This window comes from Cololabis saira, chromosome 14 (assembly GCF_033807715.1).
Source record: "Cololabis saira isolate AMF1-May2022 chromosome 14, fColSai1.1, whole genome shotgun sequence".
In the NCBI taxonomy this organism is placed as follows: Eukaryota; Metazoa; Chordata; class Actinopteri; order Beloniformes; family Belonidae; genus Cololabis; species Cololabis saira.
This window is the reverse complement of record NC_084600.1, coordinates 33,536,943-33,562,804: the sequence shown is the minus strand read 5'-3', so window position 1 is coordinate 33,562,804 and position 25,862 is coordinate 33,536,943. Positions and strand designations below refer to the sequence as shown.

Below are 25,862 nucleotides of genomic sequence, written 5' to 3'. Positions count from 1 at the left end.
TCAAAGTGGTATTTTACATTTTTTCAGCAGTGTAAAATTTACTTTACTACTTGAAAAGGTCGCAAACCATTTTACAAGTATTTTAGCTCTGGGCTACGTAGTGAAAGAGACTGAAGTGGAAAGGTAGAAGGTCACCAGTCTCCAAACCTAACACTGCTGTCCATCTGTCTGCTCAAGAATATGTGGAGAAGGCAGAAGATTGTTGAATTTCAAAGACCTTTCCTTAATCTAACAGAAAAGTTTAAGTAAAACCTGAAGGGATGAGCTACAGTGTGGAAATTTACCAACATCTAAGAGATGAAGCTCTTCTATACAAACTGATACATTTCCTCCAAGCTGATAAGTGAAACTTACTGGAAACATTAAGTTTCCTTCATTTATGCACAGTGAGGTATAATGAAAGCAAAAACAAACCAATAAAAATCCATACTTTTGCCACTTCTGTTATGGGGATAATGTTACACGATGCTCTGATTACCCATTTTTACCACCAGGGTGAATGCTAATATTTTCAACAAGCTTGGCTCTGTGTTACACTGATTGTCAGTTTGTAGAGAAAACAGATGTAAAGTTACAAAAGGACCAAGTTAGTACATAAGAAAATGCTGAATAAAAAAGTAATTTAACTTTATTTTGCTGGTAATATTTTAAAAAGTTGACACGGTGGGCTTGAATCTTCATCCCCACTGAATCCATGCCTGAGATCATATTGCTGGACGTGATGGATGCAGTGATTGTCAAACAGGACAGGAGATGAGAGAAGAAAAACAGCATAAATGCAGCAGATTGGAGCAGCTTAGTGTGAGAAGTGTACTTACTAAAACAGGACGTGGTTAGCCTCATGTCTCTCATACCTGGCAGAGGTACACATCGACCTGAAACCCGACAGGCAAATCTGTTAGCGTTCCATCTTTAAAGACATCCTCGATACGTTTCTTGCTCTTGCAGCCCGTCACACATGAACCCATTTTACGAGAGAGGCTAATCCTTCTCAGAAAACACTGTTACTACTGTCTGACAGCTTCAAAGATGATTAACTACCAATTTTTTTTTTACTTCAGTCCAATCTGAATGTCCTTTTAACAGTGGCTCTTCAAGCTCAAGTGTTTGCTCTGAACGTTGTTTTGAGATATTATTTTCCATGTTTTGAGAAGAAAAGGAAATAACTCACCTCAGCTGGTGTTCCCTGAGGTGGGAGAGGACATCCATGTGATAGAGGCGGCAGTAGATGGTGTGCAGATCCTGCAGAACAAAGAAGCAATGACATCAATAATGATAGAAAAAATTATCCATTAATAAATTCTTAAATATTGTAGCTTTTCCACACAACAAACATTGTTATGACCTTTTTAACGAACGAAAAGATTACAGTCCGAGTGCATCGTCTTACACTTTTCTAAAATCCCCAAACTGCCAAGTTGGTTGGTGTCAGGAATTTAAATAATCCCAAACTTGCAACAGATTAGATTGACTGGAATGTTTGGGCGCCGTGGAAATGACATCAGATGCCGTGAACTGACAGAAGCCACTGGGCCTACACCAAACACCGCCTGTCAAGTTGACACCTTCAAAGCCGTCAGACTGGCACGCCACTTATGCTCTCACATGACGGGAGTGGGACACGCACAGATATAACCACCCGCGACCTTAAAATAGTCCTCTATCGGGCTCAGCTGTCAAAACACAGAGGATGACAAAGTATATATTCAAGAGAGCGACTTCAGGAGCATGTGTTGGATCAAACAAACAGAGTGGCTTTTGAAACGGCAAGACGGAGGCTTTAAAACAGGTGGACTGCAGAGCAAGACACACACACACACACACACACACACACACACACACACACACACACACACATCGTTAAATGTAAAATTAACAAGTCATAGAGATAGTTTCACACTTGGGAAATAGTTGATTAAAAGACACAAATCATTACTGCAGCTTTTACGGTGAAATGAAAATAAACAAATAGATAAATCACTAGATGGTGGCCAAAATAACTCGGCACAAACACTAACAACTGTGTGTGTGTGTGTGTGTGTGTGTGTGTGTGTGTGTGTGTGTGTGTGTGTGTGTGTGTGTGTGTGCGCGTGTGTGTGTGTGTAATTACTCCAGGAGCATTACATTTAGAGTTACATTTTTAGCAGTTAAAGTGTAATGGACCATGTTGTGCCTTGATGGAGACGTCAGGACGTCACAGCACAACATGGCAATTAAATATCAGCGGTGGTGTAATAATTAACAGAAGCTTTACTGCACAATTCAACATCAAGGAAGTAGAGAAATCCTCATTGTGCAGACATGTGTAGGAGCGTTCTGACCTTTTCTGAGTTTTCCAAAAATATTCTCCTTTACACCGCAGCTAACGCGCTCTGATACTCTTCTTTCAGTAATCACTAATCAGGTCCAACATCCTGCATTTACATCGTTTAAATACACTTTTTTCTGTTCCACTGAAATGCCCTGCTTGAACTAGGAGGTTATCGGTCAGGTAAACGCTGTACCGCGCTTTGAATAAGCACAAAAGGAGTTTTTCCATATTAAAATATCAATTTTAATTGGGGAACTTTTGATTACCTGTTGGAAGCCATCTAGCTCAAAATGACCAAATTGATTTTGGCCCTTTCTCCTAGTCATAACTTGAAACAACTGTGTTTGGCCATGTCGCACAACAGTATTGATGAAACCAGTTCACGGAGCGATAGCGTACAGGACGACAGAGGAGGTAAGAGACTGGAAAAGAAAAACAGCGTGTGACTGAGCAAGACACAAGTAAATATTTGCCTTGCAAAGATGACTAAACCTCCATGCAGGGTATAGAAGTGTATTCCATTTATTCAATAGTAGTGATGGACAGAAAAAAGTGCATGTTTATAGTGTCTATCCCAACATAAACCACTCCCAGGAACTCCACAGAGGTCCTCACAATGTAAGCCCCAACAAAATGCTGGATTACATGCATAAACGTGTAACATTACATGTGAAACATAAACATTTATTTAACATTTATTGCTAATTAGAGGTGTGAAACCTTTAGTAATTCTAAGATGCAAATGTTTGTAGTCTATACAAAATTATACGACATAATAAATTAGCACCTAAATTGAAATATTAAGGAACATCAACACTGAAAACACTAAACAAGAGGTGGTTACACAAGGTTTTCGTTAAGTAGTACTAAAGTTATATTGATATTTTTAATGACAGGAATGCAAAGCTCAGCAGCGTGTGATTAAAAAAAAAAAAAACATTCTGAAAGTTGATATCCAGCCACAACTTGGATATTATAAACCCACTTAAATGGACAAGATACATGCAGTGAGTAAAGCATGAATCACAAAAATTTGAGTAGTTTGGTAATACAGCTAATTTAAGGAATTGCACTCCACCACATTTACCCCAATCTGACCTCTGCATCATAAATGAAGGTACCCCACTTGATGCAGTTTGCACGGATGTGACCAACACTTAAAGTGAATATTATCAGTGGATCCAATTAATTCTGAGTGTATTTGAAGTAGATGTGTGCAATTTGAGAATGCAAGACATCAATATGAATAAAGCTCAACAGGTGGATTGTAAATAAATAAATACAAGTGTAATTGAGATATCATTAACAATCCTGACTTTTAATATGGTTGCAGCCGGTGAAGAGAGGCACATCTTTTTAAATGTGTTAACATGTTTTCCCGAGTAAACCAATCTGAGCCCTGAACCCTGAAAAAACAGGGCAAAACACAGAGGAATTGACCAACACACTTGATGTGTTGTTGGCTCAGTGTGACACAGGAAGGAAGGTTTAGGTGAAAGAGCACAAGGAGAGAAAGTGCGAAAGGTAAGGAGGGCATCAGAGAGAGTAACCCCATGAAAAAAAGAGAGAAAAAAGGAAATAACAGGGGAGGGAGTGATAGGATAATAAAAGATAAGGAGGTCAGGTTAATTTCTGTCTCCCAAGTGACTTTTTTTTAATGTGACTGACAGGTTGGACATTTTCTTAATTTGTGGCACATATTTCATTAAACTTTGGTCAATTCCTGGGAAGGAAATCATCAGTAAAAGATGTTAGCATTACAAACCACATTTGTTTCACAGTGGACTAATCTACCGATTAGCCGCATCATTAAATTTGATCTGTCACATCCCTCGGGCTGGCTGGACGATGGCAGCGGCACATGTCAGAGTGAGATCCAGATGAACACCAGGACCTTACGTTTCAAGCAGAACCAGAACTTTGCACTGTAACGAGATCATCCGATCTGCTTCACCTCTCATTAGGGCCCAAGCACTGAGGGTGCTATTGTATCTGTAGGATTTTTTTTTTTCCCTCTCGTTTTTATTTTTATTTTTCCGACGAAATGAGGGCCTTTTTGCCCCCTAAATGTGCTGCAAAAGTCACCAAATTTTGCACGCACGCCAGGCCTAGCGAAAAATGTGATATTTAATGGTTTGCATTAATGGGTGTGGCTGTTTGGCTCAACAGCGCCCCCTAGAAAACTTCGTGCCTCAAGCCCCACAATACGATTTGACGTACATGCACGAAAATCGGTACACACCTGTATCATGACGCAAATTAAAGATAAGTCTCCTGGCGCCATGGCCAAAACCGAACAGGAAGTCGGCCATTTTGAATTAATCGTGTAATTTTGACAAAATGTATGCCATTTCTTCGGCTGCTTCTTCGCCCGAACCGTAACGTGCACCCAAAATGTGCGTCTCAATCCTGCGACGATGCACATTACTTTTTCTCACCATAATAGGTGCAAATTGGCTCCGCCCTTTCTTCTGATTGGTCGATAATTCATAGTTCCTATTTTCTGCCATAACTTTTGAATGCTTTGACATAGAGTCGTGGATGGTGTCATTTCTGATATGGTGGTGATGAGTTTCAATTAAGACAATTAAAACTGCAAATCTTCAGGTATAACTAACTTTTCCAAAGGCCTAATGAAGAAAGGCCTGTTAGATCCAAGTAAAAATTTAATTGGGAAGTTGAACTGGCCGACTGTGTTACAGTAAAAGTCAACCCCTCCATTTACTGATCCAGAAGTAGAGATGCTGAGCAGAGGAGGGAGAATCCTGGTTCACAGCAGATGCGGTGGAAGTGTAGCGACTTAAATTCACTGTTAACTGGGTTAGTAAACATGATAAAGAAATGCTGCTGCAAGCACTTCTGTCGAGCGTGTGTGTGTGCGTGTTGATACAGCAAGCATGCACATGTTGAAACATACAGCCCTGAGGTGCTAGCTGGGGTGGCGGTGGGGAAAGTGGGGGTGTGAGGAAGCCACAGAGACCCAATATCCTCCTGACCTCCGCTTGTTAGTGATTTTCTTATATTAAATAGTGCAGCAGATTCATAAAGTTACAAGTCTGATCGTAGCGCTGACCAGTAGTTCTGCAGATAATGTCGCCACACACCGCTCAACTGACACCACTTTCTTTATTGTTAGAATTAAACTGCTATTACAACAATTACAACTACTGCAATAACAAATGAGCAGCCATGACATCAAAGGTTCCCCTATCATGTATTGACAAGCAGAAAGTGGGTCATCAATATCCCCCGACAGACACACAGACAGACAGCAAGCAGGGCATCCTGGGATGGGATCTCTGCTCTTCTGTGATCTCCCAGGGAGGTTTGTACCATGAACACACCACGGTAGTTCGGATCTCTCCAGGTAAGTACAGCACCGGGTCTGGGCCAGAACCTGGGGTGCGGTGGCTCCGGTCTGGCTTTTGCTGGACCACACAAGGGAGGAAATCCCTATACTTTCAAAAAAAAAGTGCCAAAACAACCAAGCTACACAAGATACAATAAAAAGGAAAAAAATGTTGTAAAATATAAGCAGGACATAAGTTGTTCTTTGCTGGCAGGAAGTATTGTTATTTTTTTATTTTTAAATACAATATTGACCTTTTGCACCATTTTTTGCTGATCTTAAGATGTGCATAAATTAGTAATGACATGTAAACATTCATGCATCTCTGTTGCAACCGTTCTGAGATATCGGGAACACAAAAATATCCTTGAACAGTGAAAAAACTAAACAGTGCAACGGTCAACTATCGCCGCAGCGACTCTAATTTCATTAGGCTGAAGGGCATGCGTTGTGCAGTGCTGCGGTGTGATGCTGTCCTCCCTCAGGAGCGTAAAAGCAACATTCCTCACCAGTTTCTGGCCTCCCCTCTGTCCTCCCCAGAGCCTAATGAGGTGGCCTTACGACCCCATGTGTGATTAGGACGCCTAAACCTCAGGAGAGCCATCCATTATCTCCTCACCAACTGAGGCTGAGCATTTCAGATAAAGTACTCGGGCAAAACTTGTATTAATCCAGTTTCTGTGGATGACATCTATTTGGATTCTGTCAGTTTCATCAGCAGTGTCAAATAAAACAGTTTAGATTCGAGTCACTGACCAGTGGTCTTCCAAAACAACACAAGCCTAATGATGGAGAGACAATTCTCTCCACCTGTATCACTGTGTTTGAATGCATGCACACTTTCAACCTGATTATATTATATCATCAGAATAAATGATTAAAAATACATTAAGAAAAGCACTGAGTGCACAGACAGAAGAAAATACCACTGTCCACAATGAACTTTATGGGCCTTATTAATAAATTAATGATGCATTACCTTAGTCTATAAGACGCTTTTAAAAATGGAGCCATTTCTAAAATGCATTGGGAATACACGCACTGCACCAGAGGACCTGTAGACCAACAGAGGCTGTAACTCAGTCTCCGTGGAGGATTTTAGTATTTGAAATCTCCTTTGACCTTTTTATATTTTTCGCAAATGACCAAAAATACAAACTAAAGTCAGATTTCACCACTCAAGTTTTAACAAAACACAATCTAAAGCAATTTGCTTCAGGAAATGCCAACTCTGAACAGTAAACTACTGTATCCGTGTTCAATATCTTGTCATTTCCCCTTTAACCACAAGTGTTGAGTTTCAGGACCATCAAAAACATTGACTTGGACAATGCAGTTTTCAGAAGACAGTGGTTTGACAGCCACATGTCATATGCCCCGACAATAATAAAATAAATGGAGACACAGCTGATCAGCGATGCAGGTTGTTCAGCCGGGCTAGTGTGTGTGTGTGTGTGTGTGTGCGTGCGTGTGTTTGTGTGTGTCTCAGGTATAGCTACAGTGCTGCTGCCACCTCCTGGCAGATAACCTGCTATGAATCTTTATCCAAACAGATAGATGTCCTCCATCCATCTACTGACAGATTCAACCTGTCTCAGAATGACTGGTCAAATTTACTGATGAGGAAATAAGACAACAAGCTCTTTATTATTAATTATTATCATCATCATCATCATCATTATTATTATTATTATTATAAGTTACATCCAGTAATACTGCAGGGACGTGACAGCAATGAAACGGAGAGACATTGCCCAGTAATCTGGTGAAGCACATTAGTCCACATTTAACAGCAGAGTGTCGCGTTTCTCTCACCCTTAAACCTGACAAATGATCAGGAACTTGATCAGAAAACCTAAATGTCAGCAACACAGAACTAGAACCAGTCAAGCAGAAACAAGTTGTTGCAGAATGCCAGAAGGTTTTCATCCCAGCCTCCATCTTTCTTGCCTTTCTTTCAAGAACCGGCATATTAACAGAGTTGGGGAGTCACTCCTACATTGGAGGGGTAAAAAAGTAAGGATTAAAAAAAAAAAAATACTCCTGTGCAAAAAACCTTTTAATTTTAGCATATTATTCCTCTTAATGATTGCCTTATTAAGTACTCATAGTGACTCTGGGGACCAATAAAGTAATTCCAACCTCACAATCCTTTGATGGCAAGTAAAAACAGGCTGCTGTTGTTTTTCTTTGCGAAAATATTCATTGTGACTTGTCAAGAATGAACTCCAGCTTGGTAGACTGTGCAATCAACTGCCAGCCAGCCCACTCCCACCTCCACCAGAATGTGCAGTCTGGTTCTGTCACCAACACAGAGTGGATATTGTCGACAGGCGATACAACAAGTCCATTCAAGCTGGAAGAACAAACAGCTTCGCCAACATCCTGCCTTCCTGAACGGCCCTGAACATTTACATCACATTAACTCCAAGGTCCCCGAGACTCTGTCAACATTATAGTGAGGGATGTTGTAAGAGGGCCAATAGGTACTTACAAAAATATCTTCAGTCTAGCGAAACACCGATTTTCAAATATGTGCTATAACTTACTGAGATGAGACGAGAAGAAATACTCCACCCTGTGGTCTGCAAGTTAGAAACTAAACAAAGGTGGCTTGGTGAACTGATTCAAAGTGTTTAAGAGATGTGAATCTGTAAATACTTTAAAGCAGGGATTGTCAACCGGTGGTCCGTGGCCCTCTGTTGGTCCGTGGCGGTATTGCAGGTTGTCCGTGAAATTGTACCGGTAAATGGAACACAATAATAATTTTAAACATATATATATATATATATTCTTTAGACTCAATTTATTTTCCATTTACTATTCATTTTTGTGAATAATTTACCCATCCAAATTATGTCAAATGAGTGAGAGTGAACTTTGTAATATTATAAGCCCTCTTTGCTTCCTATTTATATTTTATTATATATATATATATATATATATATATATATTTTTTTTTTTTTATTTATTTATTATATTTTCATTGACTGTTTTTTGTTTTGTTTTTTTTATAGCAAAAGGTGCAAAGAAAAATAGACACTGATGCAAATAAATAGGCAATATAGGCCCGTACTCTTATTTAAAAGCAAGGTGCAAAATAAAACAAACATCCCCAAAAGCAGTGGTCCCCGAGTGGCTTCTTGGTTATAATGGTGGTCCCTGGGACAAAACCAGTTGAAAACCTCTGCTTTAAAGCAACCTCTCCAAGAAAGAATTAACCTCTTTATGAATAAATAATAGTTTTACATTCCCAAAATTGAAAAGCCCGCATTAAAAATAATAATAATAATCTGTAACACTTGATCCCTTTCAAAACATACCAGCAGAACCAGAGGTGGGTAGTAACGAGTTACATTTACTCCGTTACATTTACTTGAGTAAGTTTTGGCAAATTTTCTACTTTTAGGAGTAGTTTTGAATCACTATACTTTTTACTTTTACTTGAGTAGATTTGTGAAGAAGAAACTGTACTCTATACTCCGGCTAAATTGAGCTCGTTACTTTTCTTTTATCCCTTTTATCCGTGTACGCGTCAATCTCATGACATCACTGAGTGATTCTTTGGGAAAAATGTTTGTTTGTGCATGTTTTGTCACATATACACAAACTCAAACACACACACAGAGTTTCTATAAGTTCATGGGCTTGTTCTAGTTCTGCCTGGTTAAAAAAGAAAAGTACAAAGGCTTGAAATTTAGTGATACTTGTGCTTAATTTATTTTTTTATTGTTATTATTTTATTATTTATTAAAGTACTTGAATTTACTTTTTTGATTTAAACTATTTTTTATTAATTTTAATTTATTTTATTATTTTATTGATTTAATTTGCCTGAAGATGATTATTTTGTACTTTTATCTGTTTGAATGGTTGTGTTAAAAATAAATCAGACGTTACTCAACAGTTACTCAGTACTTAAGTAGTTTTTTCACCAAGTATTTTTTTACTTTTACTCAAGTAATTATTTGGATGACTACTTTTTACTTCTACTTGAGTCATATTATTCTGAAGTAACAGTACTTTTACTTGAGTACAATTTCTGGCTACTCTACCCACCTCTGAGCAGAACTACAACGGACATGGTCCGTTTCAGCTCCTGTAACGTACACAGGGACGGTAGCCAGAAATGTCAGCTCGTCAGAAGCTCCCGAAGATGAGGAGAACAGTGTCCTCTAATGACACATGAATGTCTGTGCTTGGTTGAGACCCAAATCTACGCTCTCAAGTAGAAGGAAAAAAATAGTTATTTGTTTTAATACCATATGTCCTCTTTAAGGCTAAAGTTGCAATACACCTGGAGGCACCAGTTCTGCTTTAGAAAACCAACAAAACCTGATATGCAATCATGTTAACAACAGCGACATTTAATGACATTTAATAGGTTTCACAATGGCAGTTTGGGTGTCTTGAATGTGCAAAGACACATTTTGTGGCAACACAGACTTAAAAGAAAAAAGAAGAAAGAAATACATATACTTAGATAATTACATATACAACACACCCCTTATCATATGGAGCCAACCAAGAGATGACAAGCTTGGATGTTTGAGGATCCTCCATGAGACAATTCTTTGTAGTGAGTCCTGGCAGACCACAGTCTAAGTTTATCTGCCATGTTTACAATAGTATGGCACAACTCCAGCTCCTCTGGAGGAACACACTGCAATCCCAGACCAGCCAATAGATATAATATTTCCAGGGTGTCCTAAATGTATCCCGGGGCCTGCTTGTGATTGGACATCCCAGGAGGGGGTGCATTGGGCATCCTGTCCAGTTGCCCAACCCAACCTAACCTCTCTCTTGATGAGAGAAGTCTCTCCCCAATGACTTAACTTGTCACCCTCTCTCTCTAGGAGAGAGTCCAGCTACACTGCTTTACTGCTGACACCGCACTGATACCCGTTAATGTCCCAGTCCATTCATAACTAATATCTGGATCATTGTTCAAACAACAAGCAGCTCACCAAAATCCCCTGCTCCACTGTGCAGTAAAGCCTCATTACTGTCAGCATCAATGTGAGGTTTCAAGTGCACTTGAAGCAATTAAACCTCCTATTTTTGCCAGCAGCTTAGCCTCTTTTCTACTTGACAAGGCAAAACTTTTTTTTTCTTCTTCTCCCAGCTAAAAAGGCAAGATAGGGGTGGGGGGCTTGAAACTGTTCTTATAGAATGCTTTAAAGCTTTAACCACAGTGAAATTTAGCAGAATTAAACATGCGTGAATCTGTAGCAAATCATTTCAAGCACCGACCGACACTAGACGATGTCTGCCGAGCACAAACAGTGAAAAGAAAAAGTGCGCAGAGAAAGCCCTGGAGTGTTCCCACACTATTAAACTCTGGAGTCGTGTTCATAAAAAGCCCAGTGACGACAGTCGTGGTGCTGGTGGTGGAATGGGTTACGGAAACAGCGGGGAGGAGGGAAAGAGAAGAGGGAGAGGCAAAAATCATGGCCGGTCAGGAAAAACTTGCACTTGCACCAGACTTGATTCACACATCGACGTCAAAACTTGTGGCGCTCCAGAAAAACGACACCCATGAAAATACCAGTCATGGGCATGCAACAGCAGGCATTACTTCCACTTTAGAAAAAACTTAATTAGAAGTTAGCAGAAGTCAACCCCTGCAGCTTTATGTAAACTACCTTATGAAAAAACATTTCAGATTGTCATGTTTTAAGTACTGGATTAAAATGACTGGATAGGGAATGTCTGCAGCTTCTTCTGCTCTCACTAAAGGAGGGTAAAGAGCAGTCTGGCCAAGAAAGCTGCACACAAGCTACCATCTTTTCACCAGCCAAACCAAACAGCCACACACATACACACAAAAACACTGCCACACACAGAAATGGAAAATCTGATGCTTTGTGTAATCTAAACTGCAGTTACTTTTGCAGACATGAATTTAGTAGTCTTAGGAAGTTGGGGTTTTTTGTTTGTTTTGTTTTAATGTCTGCAATGAAACTTCTGTTTTCATTTGAAGTTTTTTTTTTGTTAGCGCTTGTTGTTTAACAGCTTGCTAGGCAACATTGAAGAACATTAAAGAAAGTTAAAGTGATGGCCGCAATGTAGAATATCAGAATCACAATGAAGCTGCCGATAATCATGAATGATTCTTGCTCTCTTAGACATTTGAATTGTGTAATTCAAGCAATTCGAGCCATAATTATAACATCGAGACCCAAGCATGAAGAAGAGAGCTTTGTTGTATGCTTGAACACTTATTTGTTGGATTTTTTTAAGCATTTCAATCACTTCTTCATCTTCAGCTGCGTTTTTGTTTCTTTAACTCATCCATCCACTTCCTCCGTTACTACTCATCTCCATTTCTTCTGGTCCCAGTGATGGATGAGGACGCAGCGGCCGCAGAGGATTAGGTATTTCTGTTTGAAACAGTGAAAGTCAGAGACAGAACGCACAGTTCTGAGTCAAGGAGCAGGCCAGACTGACTTCAGCTGGCAGGCAAACCCTGGGGGTGGACTGCTGAGTTTAGGCCGACATACAAACAGAAAATGAGGAAACGTGAAGAAGCTTGTACTGTAAACGAACACCGCAGCAGTCAAATCAAAGCTGGTAATGCATGCACCCACTAGGCGCACACACAACAGTCATCTCCAAGGCCTCGTAGCCACAGGCGGGCTGTCAGATAGTAAAGTTTGGAAAGCGTATCTCTTTCACCTATGAGTTCAGACAAGCAGTTCTGCTCCGCTTTGCTCCATCACTGCAGCATCATCAATCAAAAACAGAAGCAAGCAGCATCATCAAATCTTAAAAAAATCTTACAACCAGGCCAGATAGCTTTACTTCGTCTATGGTTCAGGAAAACGTAATCCCATTTCAATACAGTTAAATTTCATGGGAGCTTCAGATGGTTCTGATGCCCCCAGGGTTGTGTGGAAACCAGGTGTGCATGGGTTCTCTGGTGGGAGCAGTCCACACATCAGCAAAGTTGTGCCACTGACAATAAACAAATATGATTCAGGCTCCATTATTCTGGATTAGATGGAGGGGAAAAAGAAACAGCATTAATACCTTGAAGAGTAAATTAAGGGTTTGGCCTCAAAGCTAACATTTATGTTGGGGCTGGGGGTCAGGGGGTTCAAAAGTGATTTAGCAGAGGTACTTAAGCTGTGGATTAGACCAGAAAGTGTGAACTTTGCGCAGATGCTACAATAAAACACTCTCTGCAGGGCGTGACCATTGGCAACCCAGTTCATGAACATTTACATGTTATTTTATTATGTTTGCATGGAACATGTTATGGTGTCTCATGCTGAATCACAATATCCTCGCCATATCAGACCTTACACCGACACAATAGCCACACAAAACCTCTGCCTATGAATGATTTCTTTTTAACTGTAGGTACACATGACCTGACATAATTTACAATAGACACGAGTCCATTTCACTAATCATCGATCTTACTGAAGGTTCAGCCGCAGAGGCTGACAAGAAAAAGACTTTCACTCCAATTTTTCTTGACATTTGGAAAAATATTTCCTCCCCTGCAAACCAGTTAAACTGGGCTAATGCAGTCCAGACCACTCCAGTAAGGAGGAAATCCATCCATAGCAGAGCATCAATACTGTAGAGAAACTTGGGGACCCCATGGTCACTTTTAGCTGGTGAGATCGTTCAGTAGCAGGTCAAACATTTGTGAGTATTAATATGGTGGTTTAACAAAACTCTGAAAAAGCAAATGCCCAAATACCTGTGCATGTTAACAGCAGTATCCAAAGACAAAAATGGAAGTACCAAAACTCATTGTAGCATCATACCACTCACTGTTTTGCACAGTCATCTCATTTTCTTCTGTACCATACTGTAAATGATCCTTGAAATCACTAAAACTTGACCTCACTTTAATATTCTAAGGATGTGTGTGTGCAAGCTGTTTCCATATGCATAGATCAATCTGTCTCCATGTATTCCTTTGACACGACTACATATCAGCTGCCTGCTCCGACTCTACAGCACATCCGTGTAATCTATCCCCTCCTCGGCAATAGTTGAAGTTTATCTGCCTCTTAACGATGATCTGGACTGGGCGGCACTCCAGCTGGGAGTTACTGCTGACTGTCATAACATACTGATAAACCACTTCAAATAGGAACGCTGGTTAGAAAATAGACGAGAACAGAAAATCAAGTTTGGATTTTAGTGCCCAATTTCAATAATGGCAGTATTTCAATTTAATCAACAGTAAATGCAAAATGTAGATGCTTTTGAATCATGAAAGATACGGCAGCTTTTGATTGGGCCCAGATACTGTATGTTTATAATATACCTGACATTTGGAGGCTACACCTTTACACAATACAGTTCAATATATCTATGTTTGCAACACTCAACAAAGTTCTTTAAACAAGCTCCTGTGTGCATCTAATGTTGGAGTATTAATCCCTTTAAGATAAAAGTTAAAAATTATGATTAAAGTTGTATAAACAAACCTCAAATGAATATTTTATTTGCTATATTTTGAAAACAAAGTAAAAGAAAAACTTTCACAGGAGCAACATCATTGCATTTAGTGAAGTTGGTACATTTTTGGGTAAAACAGTCTCATGGATAGTACATGCACAGATGCATTAATGCACCGTGTGTCAAGAAAAGTACTGTGACTTGGTTTGAACTTCTCCCAGTGCCCTGTGACTTCACATTTGAACAAACTGGATTATGATTAATGGCATTACATAACTGATAAGATTGGAACGAGCAGCCAATTTGTGATCTGATAAACGTAATTGTGAACTGTGTCAAAGGGTTTGGAAGCATGCGGGGAGACGAATGTTCAACCTGCACAGTAAAGATGAAAGAGAACTTCAGACAGCGGGACTTAAATCATCTACAAAAGGGGGAAAGTGCTGATCATAAGTTTGCAGAAATCACTAAATATGGACGATACTTCAAATTAACTTTCTCTGTCCAGTGATATTCTTGGATTTAAGACACACACAATGTAAAAATCAGGACTTTCACCTAGTAAACTGTTGCCTTCTCTGACCTCTTTTCCACCATAGAGGTTTCAGTATTAGTTCAGAACCAGCTAAACTGAGAACCTTTTTACCCCTTTGTCTGTTTTCTTTTTTCAAATCTATGCTCCAACCACTGCTGCAACCACCGCTGCAACCATTGCACCAAGTGTTTGCTGGCTCATAGCAAAAAATGCTTACATTAGGGGCTTGGAGGGGAGGTTATAGAGGCCAAACAGAACAACTAGCACTTTGCAGCTGCCATGTTTTAAACGGAGCCGATGGGGTCTGTTTAACTTGGAAGAGAATAAAAAAGGACATTAAGAGCTGTAAGCATTGTCATGGAAGAGAAGTTGAAGAAGTGGTGGAATAACGAGAGCTTTGAACACAATTGAGAAACATGCTGCCTCAGAAACAAATCCTGTTTATTTGCAAGTCCCGAACACAGCAGTATAAAGAAAAGCGATCAATAAATAGACCTTTACGTACCATTAAATAATGCTAGCCAACATTTACACTTATTTTTACTACAAAGGACACAGAGGAACCTTTATCCTCTTCTTCACACTCTCCCGGCTGACAGCTCCTGTCACCTGCCTCTCAAATCCCTGATAGCATATCTACGTCCCACAGGTCCACAGCTGTTTGATTTGCCGACAGCCGGTAACCTACATGGACGTCTGTGGTGCACGGCTACTCTGGCAACAATGATTATTATTATTATTATTAATATATATGTTTCAACAATGTCATTACATGACTGCAGCTCACACTACTCCACTGAGAACATTTCGCTGCCGACCTCAGCCGCCAGACGTTCCTGTATTTCAATACATTCATTCCAGCTTCCTGCCACCTCTCTTTCCAAATGTTTTCTTGGAAAAAGTTTGACAGATTGTGGCGCTCTAATCAGTCAGTGATACTTCACACAGCAGCTGTGTCATTATTTATGTTGCCACACCATCAGGTCACAACACACCAAGCACTTTGCTCCATTTCAGACTCGAAATTCTTCTAAGTGTTATTGTTTATTGTTGTTGGGGAGCTACAGGCATTCAGGAAAACCGCCTTAGTGCTGCAAGAGCATTTCCTGACATCTGTATAAAGGGGGAAGAGTTACTAACTTAATTCAAAAACACTATCAAGCGCTTTAATATCACATCCTGGTGTTTGTAGATCTTGAAAAATAAATAAAAACTGATCTCTCATAAAACTCTGGGGGTCTTCTTGCACTTTTCAGAAAAAGGGAAGTGAAATATATATACACAATACAGGACTGTCTCAGAAAATTAGAATATTGTGATAAAGTTCTTTATTTTCTGTAATGCAATTAAAAAACAAAAATGTCATACATTCTGGATTAATTACAAATCAACTGAAATATTTGCAAGCCTTTTATTATTTTAATATTGCTGATTATGGCTTACAGTTTAAGATTAAGATTCCCAGAATATTCTAATTTTTTGAGATAGGATATTTGAGTTTTCTTAAGCTGTAAGCCATGATCAGCAATATTAAAATAATAAAAGACTTGCAATATTTCACTTGATTTGTAATGAATCCAGAATGTATGACATTTTTGTTTTTGTAATTGCATTACAGAAAATCACAATATTCTAATTTTCTGAGACAGTCCTGTATATACATATATTGAAAGTGACATTTAAAAATGACTTTATAATGTGGCTTTCTAGTTGTAGGAAAAATTTAATCTAAAGCAACGTGAAACAGAAATAACCACAAATAAGTTATTACATCTTTTTTTTTACTACCGTATTTTGCGGACCATTGGACGCACAAAGCAGTCTGGTGAGGCGAACTTTATTCAACTTATTCACAAAAACTCAGAACATCGTTCAGCTGTAACTAATAAAGAAAAATAAACTTGCATTTTAAATCATTCGTCTTCCACGAATCCACAAATAAGAAGTGGCGGAGCTAAGCGTCGTACTACGTCCTGTTCTCTGATTGGTTCATCGTTGCCAGCGATGAGGGACACCTGAAGTTAGTGTGAGATTGGAACAACATTGTATTCCAACATTTGATTAAAATTGGAATAGGATACAGATTTTAAAATTGGGTTTACGCTAAAACGTAACGTTGGCTTGTCGTCTAATTACAGAAAGGTAACATTACTAGATGTTGGATGATGGTTGCTTGCCAGCGCTACATAATTACTTATCTAACGTCGTCTGACGTGGCAACCAGTATCCAACCAAGGACCGTCTATAATGTGTCCGTTGAATGGTCGGATAATCAATCAATCAACCTTCATAGCTACTAAAGTCGCACTAAAACATTTTGACAGATTTTTGAGCGCGGTGTTCCACATAAAACAGGTTTGAGGTCAGTAAGCTCAACAACATTCATACATAAGGCGCCCCGGATTATTGGGCGCACTGCTGATTTTTGAGAAAATGTAAGGATTTTAAATTAACTTATAGTGCAGAAAATACGGTACATTAGTTAGATTTAAGGATTTTAAATTAACTTATAGTGCAGAAAATATGGTACATTAGTTACTGTAGATAGTTTAAACCCACGTCCCACGTCTCGACAGGGCCTAAAACAAATTGTTAAACTAAGAAAGCTACCTTTGTTGTAACAGGATGTAACTTCTTACGTCATTTCAGGTAAGTTTTATCATCAAATTGTGCAACAATTTTACCCAAGGTTGTTAAATATATTATTTTTATGACATCAGATAGTATGACTTTATTATGTTGCGGTGCCTTCAAAAGTAGCATCCAGTAAAAATATAAAAAGGTAGCAGTCATCCACTTTTATTGTCCGGATAGCCAAACTCAGGGGGAACAATTATAAGAAGAACTTTATGCCACTAAGGAATACCTGTTTAATGAAGCCACTTTTGTGTCTGCAGTAAACCAGCTGCCCTGTAAACTCATGTGACCTGAAACATGTCAACTTCAAAAACCATTTTATTTTTCCAACTCTCACTAATAAATGTTTTTCACACATTAAAGACCACAAACTCCCCACTGCCGATCAGAGATTTCACGTAGTTCACATTTCCAGAGAGGCAAACACGATAAAAGTATCTCTCTAAATGAGGGGATTCAACATAAAAACGTGACATGCTTATGATTCTACACGTAGGAACAATATCATATCAAATGGCTGCCATGTTTCACCGTTGAACACGACCGTGTTTGTGAGGCAGGCAGGAAATTCACGGAATCCCGTTTTTCACATTCCCGGCATTCCAGAGACGAGTGCTACGCCTACGTCTCAAACCTGTCAGAAAAGGAGTGGAGTGAGAAAGAAAACAAGCGACCTGAGCGATGACGGGGGGCGAGAATGAAAATGACTAGATGAATGACAGCATGAGAGGGAGCATGTTAAACAAGCCGGAAAATGAAAAGAACGGAAAATAAAGTTATAGAATGACTGCCAAATTGGTACTTGATAAAAATGTATCAGGTTTACAAAATAACTTGAAGTAACTTATCTACGTTTGCATGCCAAAGCTGTTTAGGCCTTTCTAAACCAAACCACCTCGGGCCTGAGAGGACTATAGTGACGCTCCAAATGATGACAAACTACTGCGGGAATAAGAGCTTTTGTGTTGCAAAACCCCGCTCCCTGGATGACACCTCCAGGTGTGGATGCCACTGAATTCCACGCAGGCCAAATTTGCATCTAATGGACTCTTAGTTACTATACAAACCTTTTAGGGCACGTATAATCCTAAAGACCGAGCACATGAAGCTTTAGAAATGACAAGGTGGAGTAAAATTCACATCCAGTCCGCCTTCATTCTTGAAGGTTGAATAGCATTCTAAATGGTTTTGGCATCAGTCTCCAGGACAGGAATGTTGTAAGTACAAGTCCTTGTAGCAAGTGTCGGGCTTTTACTTTAACAAAAACACTGCATCAAGATCTCTTATCTTCAAATACAAAGTTAACTACACCTGCAATATATTTTCACATTTCACAAGGATGTGATTTAAGCTGCTGAATTCAGCGTGAATGAGATGCGTGTCGCATCTCGCTAAAAAGATATTATGACAAAAACAAAAACTGTTGTCTAAAACAACCATCTTCTTCATCAAAGCAAAACAAATATGTTTTCCGCTTCAAATGTTTTGGAAGTAGAGGAGATTGGGGGCAAAGGGCTCAAAGGAGAGCAGGGGGGGGCAGTGGTCATCAGGCTGTGTTTTGTGCCGTGATGTGGACAGTGACTAAGTGTTTCCAGAGTGGACTCAAACAGGAGGCCTCCAACAACATTGTTCCTGTCAGCATTCCAGATTTAATCGTACTATATAGGAGCAACTGGCTTCCAGTCAGAGTTAAGTGGATGTGATGATGCAGCAGATGATGCTGGATCTTAAAAACTTGGCTAGCTCCACCTATAAAGTTAATAAAAAGTAGACTTTTTGTGATCAGCAAAACTGGTTGATTTCTTAACACACTTTTATTTTTCATATATTTTTTTTATGTGCAGAGAATTCAATGTTAAAGTTTCGACAAAGTTATTCCCAAAGGGGTGGCTGATGGCCGACCTCAACTATTCATTCAGTCATACAGTTGTTTTTCTTTGGGTCGGAAGTTGAAGCTAACCACAAAAAAATCATTTTGACAATCTAATCGAAGTCCACACCAATACCTTTATTCAACTGAGCCAACCGGAAACCACTGAAACAAATTTATATTCCCTCATAGTAGGCAGCAGACTGAGGGAAGAAAAGGTTTTTAAAGTTAATTTTCTGCTATGCTTGTGTGATGAAGGTTCATTATTAGGGGTGGGTATTGGGAAGGACCTCACGATACGATATGCATCACGATACTTGAGCCACGATACGATACACATTGCGATATCCCGATTATGCGATATCCCGATTATTATATTCTACATAGTTCACCGAAAAATTTAAAAATGCATTACACATCTTAAAATCCAAGTTGTATATATGTACATCAGATGATAGTGATGGATCTTAAAATCTGAGTTGCACGTTCATCAGATTATAGTGACAATTCATGGGACAAACTGAGTCAAAACAATGTTTTATTATAACTATACAAGCTAAAGTTACAACATATTTGTATATGTTTTTCATATTATTTACATCATATGAAATGAACATTAAATTTAGTATGAGGTTGCTTTAATTATGTGGCAAATGATAATAAACACAAGAAAGATGGGTACTAAAACCAAGGACAGGCACAGTGATCAGTCAGTATAGATATAAATCCATAAATAAATAAACCTCTGTCCATTATTTTTCATTTTTTAAGGACAGGCAATTGTGTTATATAAAAAATAAATTATAAAATGAAATAAAACGTGAAATAAAACCTGAGCTCAGTGCAGGGCCCTCCCAGGGTTGGTAGAGAGTAGGAATGCCCAGGACTGTCACTTAGGTAGGAGCACTGGGTGATACAATGGGAAAATAATCGGGAATAAAAAATATTTAAAAAAAAATTAAAAAATAAAAATATTAAAAAAATAAATAAAAAAAAAATCGATATTCAAATTTTGAATATCGATATTGAATCGGCTGGAAAAGTATCGCGATATATTGCCATATCGATATTTTTGCCCACCCCTATTCATTATCTACATGCCGACTAAAGAAAGATTGTTTAACCTCTCTTAAAGTTCCTCTTACATTGTGGATTAAGGTCAGAAACAGCTCATAGTGTGTGGCCTCTTACAAGGATAATAGTAACTGAGCTGGAACCTCCTGGCGAGACCACAGTCCTGTAGTCTGAGGCTGAAAACGCTGAGCAATGTATAAAGTTTGAGAGGATGTGGGGCAGGTGTGTCCAAACGCATAGCCTTCTACCCCAGCAATCAGCCAAGATCTACAACGTCGCTTCCAAAAAAGTGAAAATGCAGCACACACCAAAACTTTTAAAAACAGAGACTCAAACCATGTAAGACTTTCTCAACGACTTATTTGTCTGATGTTTTTTGTTAAGGTGGATCTTTAAACTGTTTTGTCTATCTGTAAAACGTGTGAATAAAAACTATAAAGTCACACAAACAAGATAGACACACCGCTATTTTGCTTAATACAGCTGCCAACTTCACAGACCTCAATATTACACTTGGTAAGCAGCACGTTCAGCAGCTGCTTACATTTCTACATCAACAGGAAAAACAAAGATGCAGACAAAGGTACAAAATAAGAAAGCAGAAGCGAAAAGCATTGATTGGCACTGTAGTTTGTGGGTAATTACAGCGTTAGATTGACTGGCTGAACAATGGACAATTTGTTCTGTGGGCGATCACATGAATCACATGGATCTGCAGCACGTCAGAAGTTCAGGTTGGCAGTGGTGCCAGTTAGCTCACCGGGTTGAGCAGGCGTCCCGTGTCCAGAAGCGGCAGTCCTGAGGCGGGCAGCCAGCCCAGGTTTGAGTCCCCACTCCCTCCCTCCCTCGCCTGTCCTAATACTGTTAAAGTCCACTTAAGCCAAAAAAAATCTTTAAAAAAAAGAAAGAAATACAGGAAAACTCTCTTGAGGTTAATGAAGCAAATATTTTACCTGTAATTGATAACGTTTGTGTCTTCATTCAATCACTGCTACTTATTTTATAGATCTAAAACCGATCATGGTGATCAGGTCACACAGTGCGAGCGCAGAAGTTGCATGTTTTGAACCTGTAGGTAAGTCCCTTCTCTCCTTTATGCTCATGCAACATTACAATAGTCAGAGCAATGTTACAGATCAGATGTTTAAATTTAATTAACCTTGGCAAGAAAGGATCGTCTCTGCCAGAATCGAATAGTCGTTTAGCCAAGTGTTTGTGAACACATGATGTAAAGCATGATGTCAGGCATTTAAGACGTAAAAATAGAGTCTACGAAGTTTCCTATCAGTACACCTTCTCTTTTCTCAAGCTTTCCACGTGCTGCTTACCAAACTCACTTAAACGAGCCAACACAATGTCCAGTACTCAAGGTGCGCTGTCCTCAAGTTGCGCTGCATACAATATAATCAATATAAATATCAATATTGCGCTGCATACAATATAATATAATAATGTATAACATAACCAGATGCCGTTCAAATGCATCCATACAGCACACATGGATGCATAGCCGGAAGCCTCTCCAGCTTTACATTTCTGACACACATTCCAGACAGTTTGTACGAGCTCATAAAATTCTGGCTACAGGTTTCATACACACGGAGCTGCATGATCACGTCTACTCAAAAAGAAAGAAAAAAAACAAAACAGCATCAGATTCTGAGTACCAGAACAAAATGTGCAGGAGGTGGCGTTTCGAAGTCTCACTGAAGCGTCAACCGAGTTGATGGTAGAGGGAGAAATAAAATACATGAAATGACTGGGTAATAATCACTGAACTTTATGAGTTTTTATGATGCAAGTTTTAATTATTTTATCTACTTTCAATTTCACACTCGTGGTCCTGCTCGAGCATGTGATTACTTAGAAGTCACAGGAATACCTCGGGTTTTTCCGCTCTTGAGTACTTACTGTTAGTAATATTAATCATCAGAAATAAAATCATCAGGTCATTCTTAGGAGCTCCACCAACCAGAGGCCTAGCAGGCAGAACAGGAATATCTGAAGACATGGACAACGTGACATTGCAGAATTTAAGACTTCAATACTGACGTCACGCTTTGTTTTTTTTTACTGACTCATTTCAAAACTTTAAAAACTATTAAAATATTACCACTCAGTAGGGGAGGGAGGGGCACTTTTTTTCTTTTTTCTAGTTTTTCAATTTTATTTTATTCCTCTTGGGGTAATATTGTCTATTGCAGTTTTTTGTTGTTTTTTTTACCTTTATAATATATTATTGTAATATGTTACTATTTTATATATATTTGTGTTTTGGGGGGTTATAAAAAAGAAAAAAGATATTTGTATTGTACTCTACTGTGAGCAATGCTGTACAGGATTTCTTTTTGAATAAACAAATCTTAAAAAAATATATATATATATTACCACTCAATTTGTGGTAAAGGAAATGATCAACACTGTCACTGAAGAAAAGTATGTAAAATGAGTCTATCTGCAGCTTTTATCTGCATTCCCGCTGCACAAAGCATGTCAGAGCTTATAATACCTGCCTGGCCACACCTGCTGTCATGTGTGGAATGCAGCTACACCTCTCACATTGCAGACACGCACACACGCACGGTAGCAGTGACATGTGACAATGGTTGTGCGTGCCCATCAGGGTAAACATGCGAGCGGTGGGGAGCCTGGTCCGCTGGGCTCCGAGGCTGGTGCACCCACAGGAAAAGCTGACGTGTTTACCTTTAAACAATACCCAGCGGGAACAAAGTGCCGCTGCTGTTGTGAGCCGCCGTGTGAAAGAGGGACCTCAAAACAGGCTTTCAAAAAGCCAAGCCATTACCTGCAAGAGCTTTAAACATGAGCTTAAAGACAAATGTGTATAGAATAGACGTGGATTACGAGAGGATTAGGTTGGTAAACACACGCTGCAATGAGTTTACTGCCTTATAAGAATTAAATGACTAAATACAGGCAACTAAAAAAATCTGTGGATGCAGCACTTACAAATGCAGTCAAGATGTATAAATGTCTCTGTCAGAAAACTGATTTTCACACATTAAATCCTTAAGGAAAAAAAGAAAAAGTCTTAATTAGGGCTACTGCTGAATCAATGCAATAATTTCCTCATCCGTAACCCTCCTAAGTCAGTTTGTGCTGCCAAAGAGGGCATTAAAATCCACTTTTAACAGGCTTTAGTGAAAATGCACACTTAATGAGTCATTAATTTCACTCAGAGAGCCCTGTAGCCCTGTAGCCCTGCCCCTGTCAATTGCCAGTGCTGCCAAACACAGAGTACACAAAGTGAACTGATGTGCAGATCTCTGAAACCAGCAGCCACAAACCTCACAGCGGAGACAACCAAGTACTCGTAAACAAAAACTTGAGTCACCCCCGGTTTTTTGAAGCGTCTGTCTGCCTCCCAGTACACAGGCCCTTCAGCTCAGTCAGGAGGGACCTTTATTGGATCCACAAGGAGAGCTTTCAGAGAGCCGGGTCAGAGGACGGCTCTGCTTACTCAACCATTTCAACAGAAACGCTCCGTTGTCCTGGAGAATCCTCTCATACTACATTCATTTCAGAGTCTTACATCCTTGCCATTTATTCAGTGTCTGTGGGGCCCGGGGTGGGAGGGGGGGGTAATTTGGTGTTTTCATTAGCATGTGTATATGTCTATGCATCTGTGACTACGTTTACATGCAGTCAATTCGGGTTATTGCTAATATTCCGGTTACTGAAACATTCGTAATATTCCGTTTACATGCGTGAGCAAACAGGGTTATCCCTGTATACATGGTAATTAATCATTCGGGATATCCCGATCAAACTAGCAACGCGCGGAGAACGTGATGACGCAATTAGCGCCATTTCCGCTTCTTCTTCCTGTATCCAAATTCAAAACAAATGCTGCTTCGCGCAACTTTTCGCTCACATTCTTGTAAATCTCACTATCCCCCGTACTTTCTACCGCCTACAAATGTCAAAATGTTCATATCCTTCATTACATTTATGAAGTGATTAGTCTCCTCCTCACTCCAAAAGTGTGGCGTGGTCTTGCGTTTCTCCGTGTTTATAAGAACTTCCTGGACTCAAAAGACCAGGATTCCTTGCAAACAGAGCATGCGCAGAAAACAAATTCATGTTCCGTTTGATCGGGATATTCCGTTTGGCGTTTATATGACCGAATATTCGGGTTTTAAAAGGAGTAACTCAGGGGTCATATTCGGGTTTTTAAAAACCGGAATATGAGCAAATTCGGGTTATTCAAAGGGGTTATTGGTGTTTACATGGTTGTGCAAATTCGGGTTATTGCCAATATTCGGGTTTTAAAAGGGTTATTGAGTGCATGTAAACGCAGTTTGTGTCTTGAATGTGGGAGCTTCTGTTGTCAAAGTAAGTGTCAATGCGAGTTACGGTACATCACGCTCCACTAAATCATCCTCAGGTTGAGTGTGTTTGAAGTTGTCAGGGTCTGAAAATGACAAAAATGTCCCCGTGCAGGTTGCAAATTTCATCTTTAACTGCTTCCAGCGCACCTTTCAAGCTTAAACACTCTCTGGAAAGTCCTCTTCTCAGTGCTGGGTGGTTTTCATCTGACTGGCTGACGCACCTTCCCCTGTCTTGCAGACTATGTGCTGACAACAGCTCTGTGATCTGAGGGTTGTAACCGCAGTCCAAGCTCTCCTCATAAGATAATCCCCAGATCAGTGACGATTAGCTAGTTTTTGCTTTTTATGGCTGCGGCCTCAGAAATTATTAAACCGCACAGCATAACAACACAGTAAATAATTCATTCACTGCAGTCACCTCAGATTTTCCAAAATCTTAAAAAAAAACAAAAAAACTAAAGAGCAATACAGAGCGCTACGACTGGAACCGACCTTCTACATTTAATAGTGATGCAGGATTGTAGATGGAAACTTGAAAAGGTCCGACCATAGAATTTATTCAAATAATGTGAGAATGAGTACATGTAATTAACAGTTCTGTTGCATAAGGCGGTACAAAACCATTAAACACAAAAGCTCACGGACACGCTTTGATTGTTTTAATTTATCATGCTGATTATTTACATAGTTGGCTTAGATTTCACTGACTTCTGTGACTACTGGCTTGTTATATCTCACACACGCACGCACGCACGCACGCACGCACGCACGCACGCACGCACGCACGCACGCACGCACGCACGCACGCACGCACGCACGCACGCACGCACGCACGCACGCACGCACACACGCACCATCACCCTGGATTTGTGCCTCAAATGTATTTGGACTTTTAAATCATCACTGCCCACTTTGCTTTTACTGATTTCTCATGTAGTGGTAAAAAGTCCTCCATCTATAAAAGAACCATTAAGGAGATTATGGGGAAAACTTCTAACTTTGATCATCACTTGGCGAGAACATCCAGAAAGATCATAATAAAATACAATAATGTTTCTTCCTTAGTTTATATCAGGAGCAAAGGGCAGAAAGGTAGAGGAAACTTTCATAGGCTGCGAGTGGGGCCGGAGTTAGTCCTCCAGGTCATGGTGATCCTCAAAGGTTTAAATCAAGGCATTTTATTTTTCTTGACGCTTGAAGCTTTTAAGATCAAAACTCCCTGTCAGTCAACGTGAACTGAAAAAGTGGAAGTTAAAATGTTTTCAAGAACCAGGAAAAGGATTCAAGCCTTCAAGGATCACTGTTGTTGACTT

The 25,862-nt window shown here is 39.6% G+C and overlaps 1 protein-coding gene across 4 annotated transcripts in view; it reads right to left on the bottom strand.

Moving 5' to 3' along the window:
* The window catches only part of LOC133460030 (rap guanine nucleotide exchange factor 6-like), a 146,068-nt gene that overhangs the window by 110,904 nt on the left and 9,302 nt on the right, over positions 1 to 25,862 (bottom strand). For all 4 annotated transcript variants that reach the window (XM_061740507.1, XM_061740509.1, XM_061740508.1 and 1 more), the window contains exons 2-3: positions 1,172 to 1,242; positions 819 to 875 (exon numbers count right to left, since the gene is read on the bottom strand). In XM_061740507.1, coding sequence (XP_061596491.1) covers positions 819 to 875; positions 1,172 to 1,242 — 128 coding nt within the window. The remainder of the gene's footprint in view (positions 1 to 818; positions 876 to 1,171; positions 1,243 to 25,862) is intronic.